The 27,468-nt window shown below is 41.5% G+C and overlaps 1 protein-coding gene across 3 annotated transcripts in view; it reads right to left on the bottom strand.

Moving 5' to 3' along the window:
• The window catches only part of LOC125268879 (NACHT, LRR and PYD domains-containing protein 3-like), a 60,833-nt gene extending 33,609 nt beyond the window's left edge, over nt 1-27,224 (bottom strand). Inside the window, exons 1-7 of one of the 3 annotated variants that reach the window (XM_048191478.1) lie at nt 26,800-27,224; nt 26,567-26,683; nt 24,045-25,883; nt 15,717-15,890; nt 15,438-15,611; nt 14,784-14,957; nt 13,159-13,205 (exon numbers count right to left, since the gene is read on the bottom strand). In XM_048191478.1, the coding sequence (XP_048047435.1) occupies nt 13,159-13,205; nt 14,784-14,957; nt 15,438-15,611; nt 15,717-15,890; nt 24,045-25,883; nt 26,567-26,683; nt 26,800-26,981 (2,707 nt within the window). In that variant the 5' untranslated portion in view covers nt 26,982-27,224. Of the gene's footprint in view, nt 1-13,158; nt 13,206-14,783; nt 14,958-15,437; nt 15,612-15,716; nt 15,891-23,359; nt 25,884-26,566; nt 26,684-26,799 lie in introns of those variants that run through there. The other 2 variants (XM_048191479.1, XM_048191480.1) reach the window with 2 other exon arrangements.
• Between the last annotated feature and the right edge of the window lie 244 nt (nt 27,225-27,468).

Genomic DNA, 27,468 nt, shown 5'->3' with positions numbered 1-27,468 from the left:
GACCATTCAGGGAAAACCGCTGGGACGTGGTCGCATCAGTCATTTCTCCCCCACATTGATGCTCCACAGAGGACATCACGTTCATGGTGCTGGAAGAATCCACCGCTGACATCATCCTGGGATGCCCCTGGTTAAATCAACACCAACTTCACGTACAATGGAACACTGGTGAGATCCTCAAGTGGAGTAATGAATGTTTCACTGTTCATCTTCTATCATGAAACCTCCTGCGAAGATCCAAGTCTCCTCTTACTACGATTACGAAGTTTTTCCTGTTCTTTCCACATCCATTGAGAGTCCTGAGACAGATCTGAAAACTGAAATTCTGGAACAGCTACGTCTTCTCCAAACTGGACCTGCGGAGTGCGTACAACCTCATTCATATATGACGGGGGGATGAGTGGAAGACTTAACTACACCATCTGGACACTATGAATACCAGGTCATGCCGTATGGCCTGTCCAACTCTCCCTCCGTCTTTCAAAACTACATGAATGAGGTGTTCCGGGAGTACCTCCAAAGGTTTGTGATCGTCTACTTTGACGATATCCTGATATATTCCAGGAACCTGGCCGAACATCGCCACCACGTCTCCCAGGTCCTGGAGAAGCTACGTCAACACCACCTATACCTCAAGCTGGAGAAGTGCGAGTTCCACACCACCTCGGTCCAGTTCCTTGGATATATCATTGACCAGCACGGGATCAAGATGGACCAGAGGAAGGTGGAAACCATCCACAACTGGCCACTTCCCTCAACCATCAAGGAACTGCAATGATTCCTTGGCCATCCATCTGCCAAAGAAGCCTTTCAACACATACAAGAAGCTTTCATCACTGCCCCGATCCTCGTCCACCCGAATCCTGAGATCCTGTTTGTCGTCGAGGTGGACGCCTCTTCCACCGGGGTCGGGGCGGTGTTGTCACAGCGGCAGGGTGATCCCCCACGACTCCATTCATGTGCCTTTTTCTCCAAGAAGCTCCTTGCTATCAAGTTGGCCTTGGAAGAGTGGAGACACTGGCTGGAGGGAGCAAACCATCCGTTTGTGAGTATGGAGTATGGAGTACCTTCGAGAAGCCAAAAGACTGAATCCTTGTCAAGCTCGCGGGGCCCTTTTCTTCACGAGGTTTGACTTTAAAGTTTCCTACCATCCTGGATCCAAGAACCGCAAAGCCGATGCCTTCTCAAGGTTATATCACCCCGAGCCAGAAAATCCTGACTCTGAACCGATTCTCCCTCCAGCCATGCTTGTCAGTCCCATTCAGTGGGACATTAACCAGCAGATAACCCAAGCCCACGTCTCTGAACCCGCTCCACCGGTAGGTCCTGAGGGGCTCCTCTACGTTCCACCCGCTCAGCGTCAGCCCCGCATGGACTTAGCTCACTCCGGACTCTGGACACCCAGGCAGTTTACGTACCCTCTCGCTCTTGTGTCAACACTACTGGTGGCCGTCCATGACCCAGGATGTCTCCCGATACATCAAAGGATGCTCAGTCTGCACCGTTGCTGACACTCCTAGGAGGCTACCGGAAGGCAAGCTGCTTCTTCTACCTATACCTCATGGTCCATGGAGCCACATCAGAATCGACTTCATGACAGACCTACCTGCATCCAACAACTTCACCTGTGTGTTCGTCGTAGTAGATTGATTCTCAAAAGCTGTCAAGCTAATTCCCCTCAAGGGTCTTCCCACAGCTCTGGAAGCTACCAAAGCTCTCTTCCACAACGTGTTCCATCACTTTGGCATCCCCGAAGACATCGTCTCGGATCGGGGCCCACAGTTCATCTCCAGAGTCTAGAAGGCCTTTTTCCAGCTCCTCGGAGTGTCCGTCAGCCTATCCACTGGATACCATCCGCAGACCAACGGCCAGACTGAGCAGAAGATCCAGGAAATCGGGAGATACCTGTGGTTATACTGCCACTGGAACCAGGACAGCTGGAGCCAGTTCCTCCCCTGGGCTGAATATGCCCAGAATTCCCTTCAACAATCCACCACAGGGCTCACCCCATTCCAGTGCATCCTGGGCTACCAACCTCCTCTCTTCCCCCGGTCGGGTGAGCCCTCTGAGGTTCCAGCTGTCAACCACTGGTTCCAGCAGAGCGAGAGAGTGTGGGACTCACCCCATATCCATCTCCAGCAGGCAGTTCGGAGACACAAGTGGCATGCGGATGCCCAAAGAGGACCAACTCTGTTCACTCTCCCCTGAATACTGATCACAAACACCTGCACCTCATTAACGAACACTATGTAGACTCTCAGTTTCACGCAGTTCATTGTCTTGTCATACATGCCTGGACTCCTTACCTACTACTCACCTGTGTTTCCTGTTGTCTCCGATGTCCTGTTCTCCGTGTTCTCTGTACAATCCTGCAAAGACATTCCAAAGTCATTCCTCAGCGGCCAGCGGTCATTCCAATTGGCAGTGCATTTGTGCTTGCATCGAAAGTCATCATACCATCTGTTGTTACTTGTGTTCGGGTCTCTGTTAATAAACTACCATCTGACTTTTACTTCTGTCTCCATCTGAGTCTGACAGAAACCACATTGCTAGCTTTAAAAACTACTAAACTAAAACTTAAACTATTGAAAACCTTAAAGCTTTTAAACTTGAAACTTTCTGACTAGCCTTTATCAAGCCAACTTAAAGTTTGTCTACGAACTTTACTCATCTAATTAGGTCACATGTCAGAAACAGGCTAGCACATTTTCATATTTCATAGGAGAGACCTGAGGGGACAGGTGCAAGCGAAGAAGTGCAGGCAGGCAGGCAGGAAGGTGAACCTAACCACGTTGACCCAAAGCTCATTGTAGTGCAGCAGCTTACCAACAAAACACTACGGTTCCAAGAAAAGTGGTACCGTAAATTTCCTTGGCTCCACTACAGTCCAGGAGTCAATGGAATACTATGTTTTTTCTGCGCTCAAGCTTTTGGGCATGAAAAATCTAATTTGGCCAAAAATGCAGACCCAACATTTATCAAAACTGGTTTTCGAAACTGGAAAAAGGCAACTCAAAAATTTGCAGAGCACATCCAAAGTAATGCACACAAAGTTGCCATCACTACCCACTGCCAAAAAACGAATCCAGTGGATGTCCAGTTATCTTCGGAAAATTGCGGGCTCTGTACAGTTCTTGGCACGGCAGGGAGCTGCCCTTAGGGGCCATGCAGCTGAAGAGGGTAACTTAAACCAGTTACTGAAAGTAAGGTGTGAAGATGACCCTGGCTTAGAGAAATGGCTGTCAACAAGAAAACATGATTACACATCCCCCAAAATTCAGAATGAAATTTTAAATCTATTTGCAAACAGCATAATTTGGGAAATCATTAGATCAATTCACATGTTGCCACTCCTCCAATATTCCATTATTATTGATGGAACACAGGACATTGAAGGAACTGAACAGGAAGCCATATGTGTCTGGTATGTAGACCATGATTTGGTCCCCCAGGAGGTCTTCTTGTGGTTTTACGAAGTCTCAAGCACAACTGGGGAAAACCTAGCAAAAGTTGCCACAGATGTGTTATTGCGCTTGAATCTTCCACTGTCTGGTCTACGTGGACAAACGTATGATGGAGCAGCAAACTGTTACAGATCCCTTGTTTCCCTGGACTCCATATCCCATGATCCTCCTTTTCTCCACACCTGCACTCACTTCCCTCGTCAGCTCCTCATCATCACTCATCACCTGCACCTGGACTCTATTGCCAGCACTCCCTTTATATTGCACTCACTCCTTTCACTCCCTGTCCGTTCTCTGTTGTGTTAATGTGTATGTTTGGTGTTCCTGCCCTGTGTTTATTAATCCTCTGGAGTCTGAGGCTGATTTGGGGCCTGGAGAAGTTTTGACATGCTCTGACATTTGTGCTTTTTTCAGTTGTTCATAAACATATAAATGACAAAAGTGTCATTACACTGTATTCAGCACAAACTAGGCTACAATAATATGTGAGGAACATGTATGTACATGTTTGTGTTTTTGAAGGAATAATGTTTATGCGTGGTTACTGAAAAAACAAAAAACTTAAGTCACTGAAATAAGGCCAAAATAAGTATATTAAATCTGTGTTCACAAGACTTTTGGGTATTGGAGGTTGTAGACTAGAGTTTTTGCTTCAAAATTATGTAAAAATTATGCTGCCTACTCCTTCATATAAAACAATATATTGATTTAGTTTTTGTAAGACACTTTTTGCCAAGAAACACAGTATCCATGGAGGCGTGAATCACCACTGAATAATGGGCCATTCTCACCTGAGAAGACAAAAGAATTGGATAGTAATGAGCTGAAATGACTTGCATATTAATGAGGCATTTCAGTCAGGTAGGCTGTGAAAAAAACCTTCTGTGATGTCTCAAGCTCATCATGATATATGAAACATACAGAAAAATATTATTACAATATAAAGTAATGGTTTTATATTATACTTTAAAATATAATGTATTTCTGTGATGCAAAGAGTCTGAATATAGGCTTTTAGTTTAAAAGCATGCACATTTGGAGAAATATTGGATTCTCATATGCTTATGTCAATTTTCTACACAGAGAAGTTATATTTATTTAATATTCATTGTCATTACTATGAGCGCTGGTGTTTTCAATTCATCCTTGAAGTCGGAGGGCGCTCTCTGTGCATTTTTAGTCCACAAATTCATCTAAAAGAAGAAGAGGCTATTCCATGAATGGAGTTTCCAATTCATACTGCAGCCGGAGGGCGCTAAAGAAACAAAAACTCATCTAAAATTCATCTGTAGAAGAAAAGAAAACAGGAACTAACTGCATGTCTTCTAGAGCTCCCTAACCATGACTTTTACATCCAGATAAACACTTTTCAAGACAATAAATACACGATTGAGACGATGAATGCATGTATTGCCTCTGAATTTGCGTCTGAATAGCGCTGCCTCCGTGGGCGTGGCCGCATTAGCAGATAATGAGCTGAATCACGGACTTCTGACATGGCTCTCTTTTCATACAGATTACATAAACACAGAAGGTTTGTTTTCGATTTGACTTAAATGATTTAAAACCTGACATCTTAACGTTTTTTTAGACACAAGTTTAACTTTTCTGTGATTAGTATTCACTAAGTTACAGTTCATTTTCTGAGAACTATCAGATTGGACTTCGTTCAGAGGGAGAGGAGAAATCACGCATCATGTTAGTTTTCTTTATTTTACAAAAAGCACAACATTGTGTTTTTACTCTGAGTGTATACAAATAAAAGAAGATATTCTATAGTTTCAATTGATATATTACTTATGTCTCTATGACAAAAAATGACGGAGTATTTTAAGTCTGTTTTGCTGCAATGTGAAAAAAAACCTGCAAAACGCGCCGGCGCGTTTTCAGACCTCAGAGTGTTAAAGAAGTCTCTATATTTGTGGAAATCCGTATCTGCCTCATCTCTCTACCAACACCTGTAACAGAAGAACGGACCTTTAAACCGCTGGATTTCCTCAAGAAAATGGAGACTTTCCCCAGCTTCCTGGCTCCAACTCCTCCAACGCCTCCCACTCTTATGTCTGCTGGCGATCGCCTCATCGGGCTTCTGCAGTTTGGACTTTCACTGGAGAGGTATGTGGAGGAGTTCGTTGAGCTCGCTTATTTGACTAACTGGCCCGACGCTCAGTTGATCGCCCTGTTTCTGGATGGACTGGATGACAACACTATCCGTTTTGATGAACCTGATTATCGTTTCTCCTTAAGCGAAACTATCAATTTAATTTTGTGGTTAAATGGCTCCAAATTCCTAGTTGATAAGGTTCAGGATGAGTGTTTGTCTCCAGTCCAGCTAGAAACACGGTTGGCCAGGCCAGTTAGTCAACCTCCGTCTTCCTCCGCATACCCCTCCAGTGAACTCCCTGCCTGTCCCACACTGGACCCACACTCCTCCACTGGGTCCCGAAAGCGGAGGAGGAGGAAGCAAGCCGCTCCAGTCTCTCCAGAGCCCGCTCCAGTCTCTCCAGAGCCCGCTCCAGTCTCTCCAGAGCCCGCTCCAATCTCTCCAGAGCCCGCTCCAGTCTCTCCAGAGCCCGCTGAGCTCTCTCCAGTCTCCGCCGAGCCCGCTCCCGTCCCTACGGGAATTCTAATTGTATTTGAGGGAATGGACTGGCCCTCAGCCCCAGCCGCCGAGCTACTATCTCCAGTCTCCGTCGAGCTACTATCTCCAGTCTCCGTCGAGCTATTATCTCCAGTCTCTGCCGAGCAAGTTTCTCCAGTCTCCGCCGAGCAAGTTTCTCCAGTCTCCGCCGAGCAAGCAGCGCCAGCCTCCGCTGAGCAAGCAGCGCCAGTCTCCGCCGGGCAAGCAACGCCAATATCTCCAGTCTCCGCCGCCGAGCCCGTATCTCCAGTCTCAGCCGCCGAGCCCGTATCTCCAGTCTCCGTCGAGCTATTATCTCGAGTCTCCGCCAAGCAAGTTTCTCCAGTCTCCGCCGAGCAAGTTTCTCCAGTCTCCGCCGAGCAAGCAGCGCCAGCCTCCGCCGAGCAAGCAGCGCCAGTCTCCGCCGGGCAAGCAACGCCAATATCTCCAGTCTCCGCCGCCGAGCCCGTATCTCCAGTCTCAGCCGCCGAGCCCTCAGCTCCAGCCGCCGCCGCCGAGCCCTCAGCTCCAGCCGCCGCCGCCGCCAAGCCCTCAGCTCCAGCCGCCGCCGCCGAGCCAGCCACAAACTTCAAACTGTTTTTCTCCTCTCCTCCAAAGACTGTGTTCCCTCCCTGCCTCCCTCTCCCGCCTCCTCCCACTTGTGTCCACACTGCACCTCCACCTCAAGCCCCCTCGCCCAGATCTCCACCTCGGACCTCTGGGCGATTACCTTCACCCCGGCTCCAACCTCCCTCTCCTCCACCGTTGCACATCAGGCCATCAGTCCCTCGTCAGCCTGCCCTCCCCTCTGGATTGCACTCCTCCGTCTCCGCTCCGTCCCTCGGTTCCAGTTGGCCTCCTCACTCCCCCCGGTGTTCGCTTTGTTGTCTGTCATCCGTCTTCAACTGCGGCCTTCTGGAGCCCCGGCTGCGCTTCGGTCGGCGGAGCCTAGAGTTCCGCCATCACCCGCCAGTCCTTCAGCGCCACCTGGGCTCAGCGGCAATTCGGCTACGGCCCCTGACCCGCCATGGCTGCCTACGGCCCCTGACCCACCATGGCCGCCTTCGGCTCCTGACCCGCCATGGCCGCCTTCGGCTCCTGACCCGCCATGGCCGCCTTCGGCTCCTGACCCGCCATGGCCGCCTTCGGCTCCTGACCCGCCATGGCTGCCTTCGGCTCCTGACCCGCCATGGCTTTTGAACCCGCCCTGGAGACCTCCACTCCAGTCTGCTCATCCCCCTGCTCCGGCTTGAGGTCTCCAGGGCGCCCACCCCCCTGCGAGGACGCGCCTACCGGGAGGGGGAGGTACTGTTACAGATCCCTTGTTTCCCTGGACTCCATATCCCATGATCCTCCTGTTCTCCACACCTGCACTCACTTCCCTCGTCAGCTCCTCATCATCATTCATCACCTGCACCTGGACTCTATTGTCAGCACTCCCTTTATATTGCACTCACTCCTTTCACTCCCTGTCCGTTCTCTGTTGTGTTAATGTGTATGTTCGGTGTTCCTGCCCTGTGTTTATTAAAGAAGTCTCTATATTTGTGGAAATCTGTATCTGCCTCATCTCTCTACCAACACCTGTAACACAAACATGTCAGGCAACATAAAGGGAGCACAGGCCAGGATAAGGGAAATGCAGCCACTGGCTTTGTATGTACACTGTGGCGCCCACTGTGCAAATCTGGTCACCCAGGCTGCTTGTACAGCATCATCACTGACATCTGATGCCCTGGATTAGGTCCACAAGCTTGGCTGTCTGTACAAATTGTCAGGCAAATACAAAACAAAATTTGTGAACATTGCAACTGTAGCATCAGGGACAGTTATCAACCTGCAACCCTTGTGTCAAACAAGATGGACCACCAGGACTTCAGCAATCTGGTCTGTGCTACGTCAGTATGAGTCTGTGCTACTCAGCTTAGAGGACATGGCCCAAACAGATGCATCAAACACTGGTGTGACAGCAAGAGGGCTGCTGGAGAGATTTGGAAGAGGTACCACAGTTTTAGGACTCATGATGGCCACTGAAGTAATCTAGGAGTTGGAGTGCCTTAATTGCACACTGCAAAAGCGGACAGAAACAGTGTCTGGTATGCTCTCTGCAGCAGATTGTGTGAGGACCACCCTGAGAGCAAAGAGAACAGAGGAGAAGTTCCAGGAGATATACAGTCACGCAACAGAGATGATTACCAAGCTAAATATTCAGCCGATAATCATGCCCCACATCCGCCGTCCACCAAACCGCTTCATTGGCAATGTCACTACTGCACACACACCTACAACCCCAGAAGAACACTACAGAGCTGACTTCTTCAAGGTGCTGGATACTGTGGACATCCAGCTGAAGGAGAGGTTTGATCAGGGTGGTCTGAAAACACTGGCGAAGCTGGAGGAAGCCCTCCTAACTGGGGAGATGGACACTGCTGTGGTGGAGCAGTATCCTGAATTAAACCAAAGGTCCCTGAAGGTGCAGCTGAACATGTTTAAGCTCCAATACACAACCACTTCAGAGGCCGCAACTATTCTGAGGAATCAGTTACCTGAAGTCCGTGGCCTTTTCATCCAAGTAGAAGCACTTGTATGACTTCTTATGGTTGTTCCTACTGCCTCTGCTGAAGCAGAGAGGAGCTTCAGTGCTCTGAGGAGGTTGAAGACCTGGCTGAGAAGCTCAATGTTGCAGATTCGCATTAACAATGTAGCAGTCTGTCACATTCACAAAGAAATTCTGGATAAAGTCAGCAAGGAAAATATTTGCCAGGAGTTTATCCTGGCGAATGAGTACAGGAAGCATGTGTTTGGCTCTTTCATGTGAGAAGAGGATACAGGACAGTATAGAAGGGTGGATAGTTAGGATACATGGAAAGAATGGATAGATGGACAACAATGAAAAATGTTTTTCATATTTTTCACACTATCACCGTCAAGTTCTGTTTGTTTTGGTTTTCATTCGTCATGTTACTTTGTTCTAAGTTCCTGCCACTCGTCAGTCGTCAGTCACCATTGACACCATGTTCTTCATTAGTTTATCTTCTACTCTGTGTATATCAGTTCCTGCTCGTTTTCAGTTTAGTATCCTGTGGCGAGGGGGGCGTGGTTTAGCGGGGTCTGCAGCAGGAGGGAGTGTCTGGGGATGTGCGGTGATTGAACGGGTTGAATGTAAATCACGAACACCTGTTTCTCGTTCCAGTAATTGGCGTGGAGACAGGATAAAACGCCAGGAGAAGCAGGAGCGTGGGAGAGAGAGAGGGACTGCTGACAGTCAGACTGAGTGAGCTGTGCTCGTGTCGTGGAGTGAAGCCCGTCCTTGGATGTGGAATTATTGAGTGTGCGTTGCACCGTCTTTTTGTTTATGTGTTTGATATTTTTCTCTGGTGAGAATAAAGACTGTCAGCAGCCCAAAGCCGATCCCTGTCCTCTTCCTTCCCATTACACAAAGAACCTTCATTACATATCCAATCTTGTATTTTTCATGTGTGTTGTTATACCTGTTCCTGAATTTTTGTCATTAAACTTTGTATTGGAATAACCCTTCATCTTCTTTGTCTGTTTGCCAGTGACCACGTGTTACAATATTAAAGTTAAATGTTTGTTAAATATTTATGTTTGTGAGATTGTGTGAAAATCTTGCACCCTGTGTACCAAATAAGTAGTGTATCTTTTGTGTTATCAATTTTCCCATCCTTTTGGATTACAGAAGTAATGCTTAAAAATTGTTACCCCCTCACTGGTATTATATTGTTGGAGGCATAAACATGATCTACTTTAGGTATTTGTGCTACACAGAAAATTAGCACCAGGAATGTAAATATTTTAATTTGTTCATTAACAACAATGGTGGTTGTTAATGCACGAAAGACAGTAATTATAATAATGATCAACGTTTTCATATAATTACATATTAATTTTGCTGCTATCTATCTGCAATTCATATTACAAAATAGTTCAACACACATTATTCATAAAAGCTTTTTGCTTTTTCTTTGTCTCCGACAAACATCCTGTGCAACAAGTAATTTATTTTACATTTTCAGGTACAGCTGTTAGTTTGGGGGAAAAAACAGTTTAACAGTGGAAATTGAGTCTCACAAATCGAAAACATTTTGTGTCCCCCCCACTTCTCAAACCAAAGTTACACCCTTGTGGACAGCTGATTGTCACATCCGATAAAAGAAGCCGGTTTACCGGTGTTCGGGAGAGGACGCTCTCATTCATTGCTTTGTGGATTAAGCGATCGATCGCTCTACACTACTTGTTTGTCATCGTCTGTGAATGGTTATCCCGTTGTGGAAATAACATCCATTGGATTAATTTCACTGTTGGGATTCTGAACAGGACACTGTACATCGTAATCCCGGACTAAAAGCCTTTCCGGTGAGGCCGATTCAACACACACACACACGCATACACACACACTTTACATTGGACTGAAACGCACTATTCCAACACACATACATACATTTTTATTTATATATATATATATATATATATATATATATATATATATATATATATTGTTGGTGTTTTGGTATATTGCTGTTTCTTGTATAATACACTTTGGGTTGACATTTATTCTGTTTATTTTGTGGAGAATTTTATTCAAACACGTTTAAAAGAAAGGGTTAAAGAACCAGTTGACGTTGTGTAAACTGCCCTATATAGGCTGAGTGTTACAAAAGTAGAACTGAAAACTAAAATCTCTTTACATCTGGAAAGAAATTCCTCACGTCAGCAACCTTTCCTAAAGTCTCATCCAAAAAATAATTGATCTCATCTAAAGAGTAAACCTGATCACAACCTGGGAAATTTCTGACAGATCTGAAACATCAGATAAACACCATCCTCATCCTCATTCATTTCATGCTCACCTAATTTTAGTAGTTTTTCTCTGTTTTTCTCTTCATCTTCAGTGCTTCCAGATTCTGTCACTACACAATCCCTGCTTCTCTGGCCTTCCATCCCCACAACATCATTTAATTCAGAGATCTGCACTTCAGCATCTCCTTCAACTAGGGCTGTAGCTAACTATTATTTTGGTAATCCAGTAATCGTTCGATTATTCTTAACGATTACTCGAGTAATTCAATGTTTCAGATATTTAAATACACATAAGTACAAGTGACAATACATTTACCCCCGGTTTCACAGTCAAGGCTTAAGCTAGTCCTAGACTAAAATGCTTGTTTGAGCTGTTTCAACTGAAATAAACTTGCACTGACATATCTTAAAATATGTCACTGCCATTGTTTTGTCTCAAGATGCACACCAGTAATGTTTTTTTCTAGGGTATGTTTATAAAAACTACTTAAATACCCTAATTGAAATAAGGCTTAATCCTGGCTTAGCCTAAGCCCTGACTGTGAAACCGGCCCTTAGAGTTTGTAAAATATACACTGATGTCTATGGAAGCTGCAATAATAATCCTGTCCATTATAATTAGACAACGCATTATATTCTTATCAGATACATATTACATACTGTGAGTAAGGCAAGCAACTATAAAGTTTACCCTGTTCTCCCAAATCACCGGACACTTACATCCATCTGTGTATTTTGAAAGAAGTGGATGAAGTCACGTGTTTATGGCAAGCCGTTTTAGCTTAAATTGTTCCCAGCCTTACTCATCATAATTGCAGTTCAGTACATGGAAAAGACATACAGTGAGTCTCAAACTCCATTGTTTCCTCCTTCTTATATAAATCTCATTCGTTTAAACGACCTCCGAAGAACAGGCGAATCTCAACATAACACCGACTGTTACATAACAGTCGGGGGCTCCGCCCCCCATATTTGCATATGCCATTGCCAGCTCATATTCAAGCCATTAGAAAGGGCAGAACTTCTGGATGTGCACAGCAGAATCAACAGACTAGGTAAGGAAGCGAGGACAATAGCAAAAAAGGGCAGATGGAGCAATAATAACTGACATGATTCATGATAACAGGATATTTTTAGTGATATTTGTAAATTGTCTTTCTAAATGTTTTGTTAGCATGTTGCTAATGTAGGCTACTGTTGGTTAAAGTTACCATCGTTTCTTACTGTATTCACGGAGACAAGAGCCGTCACTATTTTCATTTTTAAACACTTGCAGTCTGTATAATGCATAAACACAACTTCATTCTTTATAAATCTCTCCAACAGTGTAGCATTAGCCGTTAGCCACAGAGCACTGCCTCAAACTCATAGAGAATCAAACGTTAACATCCAAAATATATACTTTACTCACATAATTCGAAGCATGCATACAGCATGCATGATGAACATCTTGTAAAGATCCATTTGAGGGTTATATTAGCTGTGTGAACTTTGTAAATGCGCTGTAATATAGTCCAGAGCTCGTGTGGCAGGGAAGACGCGATTGGCAGGGGGCGGGGTCGAGTGTAAATCAGTGCATTGTTAACGATGCCCCAAAATAGGCAGTTAAAAAAATTAATAAAAAAAAAAAAACTATGGGGTATTTTGATTTGAAACTTCACAGACACATTCAGGAGACACTTTAGACTTATATTACATCTTTTAAAAACATGTTCTAGGGGACCTTTAAATGGGTTTAATATCATGCTGCCTTAGAACACCGTCTAATAATGCGTTTCATGGATTCTGTGGAAAGCGCCACTTCCTGTATTTTACTGGTTACTCAACACAGGCAAATTGAAATTGAGGATTTTTTTAAATAATTGAGTATTTGAATTTAAACAAGGAATCATTACAGCCCTACCTTCAACCATTCGCTGATTCTCAAAATTCACCTCCTTTACAAGTCAAGTCTTTCCTTACACTTTCAGTAGGAATTAAGAATTAACATTAAAAGTCTGTGAGTTTAAAACATAAATTGTTCTTGCCTAAATGACAGCACATCTTTCAAATACTTGTCACTAATTTTACATCTAGTTGTTCATCCTTGAGAAAAAACACCACCGCTTTGTTTATTCAGGACGCAGGAACAATATTCTCATGTCCCACACATTCAGACACCTCCAACAGCACATATTCCACAGAATCTCCAGAATTTGTGAAACACCTGATGACATGATGGAGTGAAAGTGTGTGTGTGTGTGTGTGTAGACCTACACTTTTGTAGTCCTGCTGTCATCATGACCTCTCTTCCATGGTCCACACTATAAACACACAAACACACATTAACGTAGATCTGCATCATTTCACACATACGTTCAGTTTGTCATTATTAGTGTTTGACATTAGTGATCGACCGATATTGATTTTTTATAACCGATACCGATTATTTGCATGTTTATGTACCTGATAACCGATATGCAGAACCGATATTTATTTACTGTTATACTTCTGTTTTTGACAATTATTACAACACAAATGAGCTGAACAAACCATTTTGTTTATAACAATCACTCCCTCCTTGCATACAAAAAAAACCTTTATATTTATACACAAATAAATAGAGGGGTCTGAGTCCAAAAAATTAAAGTGCAGTTACTAAGTGTCTTTGTTTTAAAATAAAAGCTTTGAGGTAAAAAAAATAAAGCACAAAAATGATTATAACATATTGGTGGGGGCGGGGGGCTATTTAGAAGTGCATAGCTATTTAGTAGTGTAACTTAATAGATCATGAAATGCTTTCTGACAAAGTGCTGTAACTAATCTATGCATTTACACAAAACTATAAATTGGGCTACTCAACCACGATCGCATGTGGAGATAATAAATAATTTCCACAGAGCTGCATTTATTTAGATTTGTATTAACTAAATAATGGTTATGTAGTAAATCAAATGATTATATAATCTAGGGTGTTTAAACGAGATAATCTTGTCAAAAATTTCATGCAGTGGCCGTGCTTGAGGCTTCCTGATCATCAACCCATTCAGGTGCTGAGCAATATGAACAAACTTTTTTTTCCGAGACTATATAAAGTTAAACAGCACTTGTCAGTTGGCATTTTATGATCTAAATTTAATCTAACGTTAAATCATGAAATGCCAACTGACAAAGTGCTGTTTGACTATAACTTACTCAACCGCGATTGCGCATGGAGATAATAAATAATTAATTTCCACAAAGCGGTAGGCTATATTTATATGTGTATTAGCGAAATAATTGCTATGTAGTAAATGATAATATAATCTAGAGTGTTTAAACAAGATAATCTTGTCAAAAGTTTCATTCAGTGGCCGTGCTTAAGCCTCCTGATCATCCGTCAGTTGCTAAGCAATATGAATAAACTTTTTCTTCTAGACTAATGGTGAGCAAATACAACAGATAGAGAATTAAATTCAGCGCTTTTATTTTCAACATGCACTCATTCATGTCTGTTTTATTTAATTCATGTAAAGTTACGTCTTTATTGGGGCAGGACATGACGAATTACACTACGTGACTCAATGAGTTCATCTCAATTGTTTAGAAACAAGCTGCATAAATTAACTATATCAGGAATTTATGTCTCAGATCTCATTTGTGCATGTCTGTTATGTTAAATAAAGTTAATTAATTAAAGCAAACCAAGTAGAACATATACTTTACCTGTGCACTGAGTTGTTGTTGACTGATCTCCTCAGACGCCCGGGCTGCAATGGCGGAAATCTCAAAACGGCCACAAGATGGCGCCGTAAATCGGCGAATCCGATATTACAAAACCGATACCCGATTATGGAAAAATGCTTAAATATTGGGAAAAATATCGGTAAACAGATACATCGGTCGATCACTATTTGACATACTTGAGTATCTGCAGTTTATAGTTTGGATCCTCCAGTTTGTGGTTGAGCAGCTGCACTCCTGATTGACCTGGGTGATTGTAACTCAGATCCAGCTCTCTCAGGTGTAAGGGGTTTGAACTCAGAGCTGAAGACACATAACCACAGCCTTCCTCTGTCACCATACAGCCAGACAACCTACAGACACACAGTCAGATCATCTACAGACACACACAGTTAGATCATCTACAGACACACACAGTCAGATGATCTACAGACACACACAGTCAGATGATCTATAGACACACAACAGTCAGATGATCTACAGACACATAACAGTCAGATGATCTACAGACACACAACAGTCAGATCATCTACAGACACACAGTCAGATCATTTACAAACACACACAGGCGGACCATGTTGAAAATCCCTATGAGACTGTTGATGTCACTGAAGCCCTGCCCACTTTCAATTAGTGACCTTTAAGGCGGCTATCTTCAGTAGAGTGGTTTACTTCCTTTTGTGAGTGGGAGTGTTTTGTTCCATCTAGCAGTTTGTTTTTGCTAAATTGCTAAATTTTGCCCAATTTGCTGACACACGCCCAGATCATCTACAGACATACATTAACACTGTGACCATCTGACTGTACTTTATGCATTATATGTTCTTAAATACCTCAGTATCTGCAGCTGACAGTTTGGACTCTTCAGTCCATCAGAAATTAAGTTGAGACCAGAGTCCTGTAGGTCATTGTTACTCAGATCCAGCTCTGTCAGGACAGAGTTTGAGGATTGTAGAGCTGAAGACACAATTTCACAATGCTGGTCTGAGAGATTACAGCCAGCAAGACTGAAAGAGAACAGATCAAACACATCAACTGTCAAATCAGCTACAGACACACATTAACACTGTGACTGTGTGACTGTACTTTATCCATTATATGTTCTTAAATACCTCAGGATCTGCAGCTGACAGTTTGGACTCTTCAGACCATCAGAAATGAAGTTGACATCAGAGTCCTTTAGGTCATTGTTACTCAGATCCAGCTCTCTCAGGACAGAGTTTGAGGATTGTAGAGCTGAAGACACAATTTTATAATGCTGATCTGAGAGATTACAGCCAGAAAATCTGGAAGAGATGAAATATTAAATAAATAAATAATAAATAAACAAATACATATATAGTGGGTTTCCAGTTTTCTGCCCTCAGGAACGTAAGATTACATGATCTGAACACTGAATCACAACACAATGAGCTCCTGATAGTGCGATAATCTGATCACTTTATCATTCAGATTAATATCTGAAATCAGATGAGCTCCTAATTGTTTCTTCAGATAATGAATATTTAAAATTTTGCAAAATGTAGTAAAGTTTTCTGAGGTTATAACATATAAAAGTTTTGAGAGACTCCAGACAGCTGTGCATTTATTGCAGTTTTACAATTTTTTTTTTTTACTGGATTAAATCCTTATTGCTGAATTGTTAATTTGATAAATATTTTTAGTTCCCTTTTGAGGGAACTTGCGCTGCATCGCCATGGCAACACTTTGGGGATCCCTTCAGCGTAAGTGCTCCTGAAGACGTGTACAACAAGTCTAATCGTGATTGGTGCAACGTCATCCCATGACGTATGCCAGCGGAACACGGAAGCTATAAAAGAGCTGTCAAACACAGCTGTTTAAGCTTTCTAATCTTCAGCAAGCGTTCTGTGTCTCTGCCCATCTTATTTGGTGTTGTTTGCCCCCTAGAAAAACTATATATATCATAAAAAGATTGTTAGAAATGGCAAGTGAAGGCAGTCCCTGCCAGTGTTTCATTACGGAGGGAGATGCACATGAATTTTGTGTTTACTGCATGGGAGCGGAGCATGCACGATCAGCCTTTGAGAAGGCTGATTGTCCAGACTGAGAAGCATTTCCTCTAAAAACTCTTCTCCTCTCAATAGAGAGGCCTGTAGAAAAGCCAATGTGTCAAGCTGGGTCACTCACACCATTAGCAAGGGCTACAGACTTCAGTTTGGGTCTCGCCACCCAGGTTCAACAGAATTTTGAAAACAGTAGTGAACCCTGAGCGGGCACAAGTGATGGAGGAGGAGGTTCAGACTCTACTGGCAAAGGGGGCCATAGATATTGTTCCCCCAGAGAGAAACACCGGGTTCTACAGACGGTATTTTATAGTTCCGAAGAAAGATGGAAGATTACGTCCAATTATAGATCTGCAGCAGCTCAACCGCTCTCTGAGGAGATTTCGGTTCAAGATGCTGACGTTGCCTCTCATCGTGAGTCCAATCAGGTCTGAGGACCGGTTTGTCACGATAGACTTGCACATTTCCATCCTTCCGGAACACAGAAAGTTCCTGAGGTTTGCTTTAAGGTACCCACTAATGTGATGAGGTCCACAGTCCTCCAGGACTTTCATCCTCCTCTAACGTCGGCTGGACGCGAGAATCTGCAATTGCTCTGTCCAGTCAGAGCCCTCCAGTGTTATGTCAGAAAGACTTCTAAATGGAGAAAATCAGATCAGTTATTAGTATGCTTGGGGCCCCCAAAGAAGGGTTGCCCGGCTACTAAACCTACCATCAGCAAGTGGATTGTAGAGGTCATATCCAAGGCATGTGAGGTGCATGGGTGCCTTCATCTCTGCCTCTTAGGGCTCATTCCACTGAAAGTATGGCATCGTCCTGTGCACTATAGTTGGGGGCCTCCCTCCAAGATATTTGTGATGCGGCGGGTTGGTCTTCCCCACACACCTTCATTAGGTTCTATAGTTTGAATTTACCAGTCACGCCTGGTTCCCAATTGCTCATGACCTAGTTTGTGCCATTTCTGCTTCACATCAGGACAGGCATTTTGTCAGTATGGTGACATGGGTATTCGTTCCCCAAAACTTTTTCATGGTGACACAGCGCGAGTTCCCACGAAAGGGAACGTCTCAGGTTATGCATGTAACCATGGTTCCCTGAGAGGGGAACGAGATGCTGCGTCCCCTTGCCATACTTCCTGCATGCCTGTCAACTGCTTGCTTCAGATCAGTAGCTGAAACAGCTGTGTTTGACAGCTCTTTTATAGTTTCCGCATTCCGCCGGCATACGTCACTGGATGACGTTGCACTAATCACAATTGGACTAGTTGTACACATCTTCAGGAGCGCTTACGCTGAAGGGATCCCCAAAGCATTGCCATGGCGACGCAGCGTCTTGTTCCCCTCTCAGGGAACCATGGTTATATGTGAAACCTGAGATGTTTCCCACTATTTGGTGGTTCAGTTATTAGTTTGAGTCAATGGTGTTCACAGGCACAGTGATAGTATAAATGCTTGATAGGTAGTTTAAGCTTTACAGTGATGAAGAGACAGAGATTAATATGCTGATTTATGCATGTGGAAATCAAATCCTTTAAAATTACGTTAGCGAAATAAAGGAGCCCTTAATGAGTGCGCGTTAGGGGTTGCATCGACTAATCGACTTTAATGCTCTGCCATGATGCTTTAAGCATGACATCGACTAGTCGCTGGTCATGGCCTAGAGGGCGCAACAGGATCAGAAATCTTTGAAGTCCACATTTATGCTCTGTATCAAACAGTTAATGACAAATAAATGCAATCTCCAAGAGCGCTCCAAAAGATATGTTTGAATATACTATCTGGATTCTCAATATTGATCGGATGAATGTAGAAATAACTCACTAATATATTCATATAAATGTAGTCTTTACTGAGCTATGTTATCTGTATCTGATTTCAGACGAGCAGAAATCTGTGAGAAATATAATGACCCAAAGACAAAAGAACTGTTGTGAACATGGAGTATGGCACATCATTAGTACACTTCTGGCTGTTTTCATATAGTTTTAATGAGGGACTGTAAAGGGCAGGTAGAGATGGACTAAATACTCTCCAGACTAACAACATACTGCATTGCAGTAGATGTAAGATTAAACTATCATATTAAACACTAGCTCTATTTGAATAAATGTTGTGCATTTATTATTGTACATTTCTAATACCTTATTTGTTCATTAATGACGTCATCATCGACTGTTTGACGTCAACTCGACTTTAAACACATAAATGTCGACTTTAAATAATCTGAAGTCGTTCAACCCCTAGTGCATATTGGGAATGAAACTCTGTCAGATGCTTAAAGCTGCTGTCCATAACTTTTTTTTGGTTGAAAATTTTCCAAAATGAATTACTGAGCAAAGTCAGAACCAATCACTTTTCAAAACTATCTCCTTACTTTAGCTTGATTCACAAGGGTAAGCCTGTAATAATGTTTTATAATCTGATTGATACTGGTAGGAATTCATGGGAAATACATGTTTGCTGATGTTTGTCTGTTGAGTCATTACGTCAAAAATGGTCCGATCCGTGACTTAATAACCGTGATACAATACGAACCTTGAGTTTTGTGATCCGTTGAACCACTACTTAATCCATAGTTATGAATAACGATAATACTAACTACAAACACAGTCATGCAAAGTTGATGTTTTTAACATTAACAATTCGAAAACAAAGTATAATGATTTGCACCATTGGCAGCGTGATCTATTGTAAAACTTTTTTTGAGTTTGTCAGAACAAAAGTGGATGACATGTTATTTCTTCAGCTTACATTTTCTGGTGAAACTTCTTATTTTTGGACATACATACAAGACATTGAATGTAATTGCGATGTACAGTGAAGATCCACACTGGTGCATTGCCAATACTCCTGACAGCCCCCCCACATAGCTGCAGCTGCTCCTCAAAACATTAGATTCATCCACTGAGGAGCCGTGCCGAAGTACAACCCACCTAAAGATGATAATGCCACAAATCACTGCAATTGCAGGTTTCAAACCATAGCTTTAAAGGATTAGTTCACTTTCAAATTAAAATTTCCTGATAATTTACTCACCCTCATGTCATCCAAGATGTCCATGTCCTTCTCACTGCAGTCGAAAAGAAATTAAGGTTTTTGATGAAAACTTTCCAAGATTTTTCTCCATATAGTGGACTTCAATGGCCTCCAAACAGTTGAAGGTCAAAATTACTAGCTGTGTCTCATTTCAAAGGTTGCATCCTCCGGAGCTCACATTCGAAGGTTGCATACGTCATTGAGGCTGTAAGTAGTAAGTAGGACACTCCCAACGCGACCTTGGAATGCGTCCTTCTTTCACAGGAATTCGGAGGATGCATGAGGTGTATCCTTCGCTGCTGCAGATAGCCCACAATTCTTTGCATCACTGTTAACAACCGTCATTTATTTGAAAAAAAATAAAAATAAATGGTGACATCGGCGAATGTACATACAAGTGAAGTATTTAAACGTAAGTGGTTTCAAGCTTGTTTGTTTTAAACTTTGTTCTTATCCTTTGTCTCTGTATCTGTTGTACATCTGTTAAGCCAGCTCCTCAAGCATTAACCAAAATAAAACAAGTAAATATATTTTCTTTCATAATTCATTCTTTCTTTCATATTTCTTTCATAATTTTCATTCATTTGCTGAGAGCACGACGAGGCTGCAGTGAACGCTTTGGCATAGCAACGATATACTTCCTGTTTCCTTTTCTGCCTGTGTGTCCTACAAATGATGTCTCGTTTAATTCTGGCTAAGGACACTCCATATACTGCATCCTTCACAGGATTCGTCCTCTTGAGGATGCAGCCTTCGAAATTAAATGAAATGAGACACAGCTACAGTTTCATTGCCGCTTCAAAGCATTCTACATGATCCCAGACAAGAAATAAGTGCCTTATCACTCATTTTCTAAGTTCACACAGCTAATATAACCCTCAAATGGATCTTTACAAGATGTCCGTCATGCATGCTGTATGCATGCTTCGAATTATGTGAGTAAAGTATTTATTTTGATGTTTATATTTGATTCTCTATGAGTTTGAGGCTGTGCTCCGTGGCTAACGGCTAATGCTACACTGTTGGAGAGATTTATAAAGAATGAAGTTGTGTTTATGAATTATACAGACTGCAAGTGTTTAAAAATTAAAATAACGACGGCTCTTGTCTCCGTGAATTCAGTGAGAAACGATGGTAACTTTAACCTCATTTAACAGTACATTAGCAACATGCTAACGAAACATTTAGATAGACAATTTACAAATATCACTAAAAATATCATGCTATCATGGATCATGTCAGTTATTATTGCTCCATCTGCCATTTTCGCTGTTGTTCTTGCTTACCTAGTCTGTTGATTCACCTGTGCAGATCCAGACGTTTACTGGCTGCCCTTGTTGAATGCCTTTCATAATGTTGGGAACATGGGCTGGCATGCATATGCAAATAGTGCGGCGCACACCCCGACTGTTATGTAACAGTCTGTGTTATGTTAAGATCCGCGTGTTTTCCGGAAGTCTTTTAAACAAATGAGATTTATATAAGAAGGAGGAAACAATGGTGTTTGAGACTCACTGTATGTCATTTCCATGTACTGAACTCTTGTTATTTAACTATGCCAAGATAAATTCAATTTTTCATTCGAGGGCACCTTTAAACATAAATGCTCATCTTAAACTAGCTCTGTTCTTCTTCTCTATTTGAATTCCAGCAGTGTAGACGCTGCTAAGTGTATTACTGCCCTTCTCAGGTCAAAGTTTGAACTAAATTGTCATATACAATGTACTAGCGCAAGTATATAACAATTAGTTGAAACTTTGACCTGTGGAGGGCAGTAATACACTTAGCAGTGTCTACACTGCTGGAATTCAAATAGAGGAGAAGAAGAGAGCTAGTTTAAGATGAGCATTTATGGTTAAAATATATATATAATTTTAATTATTTTTTAGAAAATGAGTGATGTTTTGTCTAGATAAGACCCTTATTTCTCATCTGGGATCATGTAGAACCCTTTGAAGCTGCACTGAAACTGTAATTTTGACCTTCAACAGTTTGGAGGCCACTGAAGTCCACTATATGGAGAAAAATCCTGGAATAGTTTCATCAAAAATCTTTTTCGACTGAAGAAAGAAAAACATGAACATCTTGGCTGACATGGGGGAGAGTAAATTATCAGGAAAATTAAATTTGAAAGTGAACTACTCCTTTAAGCTCTTTTAAGTGCTTGTTTAAAAGTCCCAAAATTATATTAACATTTACTATTTATTTCACTATTAATCATCATCTATGAACTTACAGCTCTGTGGAAATTAATTTATGTCTGTGAGTGACTGCATTAATATTTAAAAGTATAGTTTTCTCACAAGTGCATAAATTAATTGGGCAAAATACACATTATTACACACAATAAACTTGTTTCAATGAGGCACTGATGACGTGTGTCAGATTCACTATCACTATAAAAGACTAAAAACAGCACTGTCAGCAGGATTTCATAATAACCTATTCTAAAGGCGGCACAAGCTCAACTGTTCAGTTCTAACTTAAACACTTCTGATTGGCCATTGTGAAATCAGCAGATATGTCTGTGATTGGCTACATTACATGTAGACCATATGACGCTCTTGGTTGGGGCGGGTTTTGGTATCAAGTAGACGGAAGGAAAGTTAGTTTAGATGTCGAATAACTAATCAGGTGATAACATTGAAGTGAAATAATTCCAAATGAATGTCCAATAAATAAATGAATTAAATTAAAATCTAAATTCCTCTTTTTCTGCCTAGTTCTCCTATAGGCACACGTCGGCCCTGCCTGTTCTAGACCATAGGGCTGCACAATTAATCAAGTCTGAAATGCCACAATTATGTAATTGTTCAAAGGAGCATTTATAAAAAAAAGTCAGCTTACATTATTCTGTGTATAAGATAATTAAGATAACATAAGATAACCTAAAGGTTTTTCCCCATTGTTTTAAATTTAGTTTTTAGCATAACATAATACCATGCATATTTATATTTTTATTTATTTATAGCAACTAAACCAATGTATATTTGAAGAGCAATAAAAGTTTTTCAGAAAGAGTGTTTTCAGCTTGTTTGTTTTGATATAACAATATGGCATGCAGTCGCTTCAAATAATGGCATAAAGCTATTCAAAACATCATTCAGTGTAAATTGTGATCATTGTAAGTAATAATCGCAATTACAGTTTCAAGGAATAATCAACAATTGTGATTTTTGTCATAATCGTGCGGCCCTACTAGACCACGACAAAAACATTAATAATTCTGATAACCTGTGATTCTAATGTAAATCATTTGCAGTTTTGTTTGTATAATTACTCCAGTGAACTAGCTGTTCTTGTGTTTGTATTTATTTTGATGAACACAATAAAGAGTTGGGAGGTGGGCTTTTCTTCTTTCTTTTGACTGAGTTATTCCTAAAACTCAGTGAGATTCACCATCATTACAAAGTTGCTTGTCACTGCAAAAAGAGTATTTGATGGAACCGAGCTGCCACAACGACTCTTTTCTACTTCAATTAAAACAGACGTAATTTATCATAAACCGAGCGTTTCTGACAGGCGCTCACAATGAGGGTGGAGATATTCATGTTTTGAACATGTATGACTTTTTGTGCAAAAATATTTAATAAAAAAAATATAAAATATCTAAATTGCCAAAGGGCAAGAAAAATAATCTTGTTGTCCCTTTAAATTAAGAATATTTTCCTTGCCTCATTGGCAGATATTTTTAATTCATGTATGTGTGCGACCTGTTGAAATGTAAGTTAAATCTTTTATTTTGACATTAATGTAGTCACAATGCTGACAGAGTAAATATGTGTTAGAAAACTAGACCTTTATCACTCATAATATTCCCATTCACTGTAATCCACCTTCTCTATCATTTCATTTATTTTATGGCATAATCACACCTTTTTAAATATATAATAATGTAAAACACTGGCTAGTGCTGTACAGTAAAAAGTAAGACACTTCAAGCACAGCCGTCACTGTAATAGTTCACTGTAACAGTCGTCAAATAGCTGAACATTAAGCATTTATGATGAATAATTACTGAAGATTAAATGTCATAATGATATATTATTATTGCTATTAATATTAGCAGTAATTTATGTAATTTTATCTTCATTCACAAGTGAAAATGTCTCAATTCCAGTTTTACTGATCAATGATGTCAACCGTCCCTTTGTGCCACCTGGTGGTGATTTCACCAGCGAGTTTCACACGTGACTACTGGGTTGTGTTTACCTGCGGCGGTAACAGGCGTTTTAGTGACTATCTACTGTATTAAAGAGGCGTGTCGTGACCCTTTAAGATCCTGTTATTGAGGAGAAAATCTTCCATTTAGGAACATTTATTTTAAAGGTGTCAGATTCATTATTAAATATGATACTTCAGTTAATGATTAAACACTCACAGAGCTTTTCTGGAGTTGATCACAGCTGGTATCAGTTTTCTTCTCCCCTCATCTGACGTGTTGTATTTCATGAGGTTCAGCTCATCCAGCGGCTCCTCTGACATCTGAATCATGTAGGAGATTGTTGAGCAGTGAGACGGAGAGAGTTTTCTCTTTGAGTGTTTGTCTGATTTCACAAACTCCTGAATCTCTCTGGACAGAGACTGATCTTTGACTTCCAGCAGACAGAGAAACAGATTGATAGATCTTTCAGTGGAGAGTCTATTTTCACCTTTGATCATCTTTTTAATGTACTGTGTGATTTTCCTGATGCTCTTTGAGCTGTTCTCTGTGTGTGTCAGTAGATCCTGTAAGAGTCTCTGATTGGACTCCAGTGAGACGCCCAGCAGGAACCGCAGGAACAGATCCAGCTGTCCATTCTCTCTCTCAACGGCTTTATCTACTGCTGATGTTAGTAGATCATGCAGAGAGACTTTATCAGATCTGTAAAATCTGAATTCATCCAGTGGTTTCTTGTTCTTGATCACATGTGAATAAAACAGATAGAAAGCAGCGAGAAACTCCTGAAAGCTCAGATGAATGAAGCTGTAGACTTTCCTCTGATGAATCACAGATTCCTCCTTAAAGATCTCAGTGCACATCCCAGAATACACTGAGGCGTCAGTGACGTCTATGCCGCTCTCTCTCAGGTCCTCCTCATAGAACATCACATTGCCCTTCATCAGCTGATTGAAAGCCACTTCAGCAAGTTTCACAATCACTTCTCTGTTGGACTGCAGCAGATTCTCTGGATCTCTCTCTTCATACTTCTGATTCCTCATGTTGATCTGAATCAGCAGGAAGTGGACGTACATTTCAGTCAGAGTTTGAGGAATTTCTGCACTCAGATCTTCTTTCAGGAGCTTCTGAAGCACAGTGGATGAGATCCAGCAGAAGACGGGTATGTGGCACATGATGTGGAGGCTTCTTGCTCTTCTGATGTGTGAGATAATTCTGCTGGCTTGATGCTCATCACTGATTCTCTTCCTGAAATATTCCTCCTTCTGAGGCTCATTGAATCCCTGAATCTCTGTCAGACGGTTGATGTATTTGGAGGGGATCTGATTGGCTGCTGCTGGTCTGGAGGTGATCCAGATGAGAGCAGAGGGAAGCAGCTCTCCTGTCATGAGCTTTGACATCAACACACCCACTGATGAAGTCTCAGTCACATCAGAAACTTCCTCATCATCTGAAAACATCAGTGTGATTCTGCTTTCATCCAGACCATCAAAGATGAACACAACTTTACACTCCTCATAAATCTTTGAGTCCAGATCTTGAAGTTCAGGATGAAAGTCCAGCAGAAGTCTGTGAAGACTGTACTGATGATCTCGGATCAAGTTCAGCTCTCGAAATGGAAGCACAAACATGAAATCTACATCCTGATTGTCTTTTCCCTCGGCCCAGTCCAGAATGAACTTCTGCACAGAGACGGTTTTTCCGATTCCAGCGATGCCATTAGTAAGAACAGTCTTGATCTGGTGTTTCTCCTCATGTCCTGGTTCAGGTGAGGCTTTAAAGATGTCATTGCAGTCGATTGGAGTGTCTTGTGAGTGTTGTGTTCTGGCTGTTTTCTCCATCTGTAAAACCTCATGTTCTTCATTCACTCCTTCACTCTCTCCCTCTATGATGTAGAGCTGTGTGTAGATCCTGTTCAGGAGGGTTTCATTCTCCTGGAGGTTCAGTCCCTCAAATAATCTCTCATACTTGTTCTTCATGCTGGTTTTGAGCTGCTCTTTGACTCTCTGGAGTTCATCATCTACTGCTTGAGGAGAATCCTGGTCTCCAGCCTGATCATCTCTGATTAGAAACAAAATACAAACATAAAAACATGTTCATCAATAAATCATGCAAGGAACAGCAACACATTTAAGAGAGAAGTGTCAGTTTAACAGACTCCTGTTATATTCCACATATTTACATTAAACTTTAACATATTTTCTGGAATTTAAGTCACATTTTGAAATGTGCTGCATCTTATATTTGTCTGTTTTGGACTCTTATGTAGAAGTTTTGGTCTCTTAGATTCCTGTACTAGTTTTGTCTTCATTACTTGGGCTTTAAAAGACATTTAATATTCAGAAATATTATTGATATGACGGCGCTGAAACTATCAGATGAGAACAAAACATGAACTGAGCTGAGCTGAATAATGACACTACTGTCTTCTGTAGAGCTGCTTTATAACTGTAATGATAATATGACTCATGCACAGATTAAACATCTGCATTTTTACTCTCAAAAATGTAATTTTTCACCCTTTGTGACTTACAGTCAGCTGTGATTTATTTTCTGGAAAATACTGTAACTGTATCCATGACAACTAAAATTCTGCTGTCTGCTTAGACCTGTACATATTTTACATTTCATTATATTTATCTATATAAGTAAACACTGACATTGTACACTGATTTTCTTATAAATAAGTGTCTCAATCTAGTTTCACTACAGCAGGAAACTCACTAAATAATGCTGATAATCACCTGGGGTCAGAGGTCACTGGTCCATCACTGAATTCAGGAGGATGATGTATGGATTGATTGCTCTTCAGAGACACACAGCTGGGATCTGGAGATGAAGATCTCTTCCTGAAGATACTGAGATATAATAATAATTCATATACATCTTTACACTGTAATTAACATAATATAATTAAATCAAATGCTGTTGTATAAGTCAGTCTATTGTCTTCAGTACAGGACAGTGTCTCACCTGGGGGTCAGAGGTCAGTGCTCCATCACTGAATTTAGGAGGATGACCCATGGATTGATTGCTCTTCAGAGACACACCGCTGGGATCTGGAGATGAAGATCTCTTTCTCTTCCTCGTCTCAGAGTCTGACATCTTCCCTGTATATGGAAACACTGGGAACATTACATTAATATTACATTTCTGCATTTAGCAGATGCTTTAATTACAAGTAATTTACAGTGAGTTCATTTCAGCACATATCCCAGTTAACAACATGTGCTCTAAGAATGTCTTGATACTAAGTTATGAAAACATTATTTCTACATATTCTTTGAACGATCAAAATGTGTCTTAGTTAAGCCGCGCACACACTTAATGATTGTAAGGCCGATAATGAATGTAAGTTGATACTTATGACTGATCGCGTCCAGTCAGAGCCAGTTGCGTTCAGTCTACGATTACAGTCGGTGTTCAAATTCCATGTGTGAGTATATAAATCAGCTCCAGTCGAAGGAAACAATCAGTATGTGTGTTAAGTTCAGTCTTAGAATGTTTTAAATGATGTTTTATTAACAAAATTCGGGAGGAGCAACGTTCAAATAATCTGACTAATCATCACGTCATCTCGGCCAGCTGTCAGCAATCAGTAATCAACATATCTACCCAATCAGCATGAGTGAAAGCATATATATAA

The sequence above is a fragment of the Megalobrama amblycephala genome, linkage group LG5, assembly GCF_018812025.1.
Source record: "Megalobrama amblycephala isolate DHTTF-2021 linkage group LG5, ASM1881202v1, whole genome shotgun sequence".
NCBI lineage: Eukaryota > Metazoa > Chordata > Actinopteri > Cypriniformes > Xenocyprididae > Megalobrama > Megalobrama amblycephala.
This window is presented reverse-complemented; position numbering and strand designations above follow the sequence as displayed.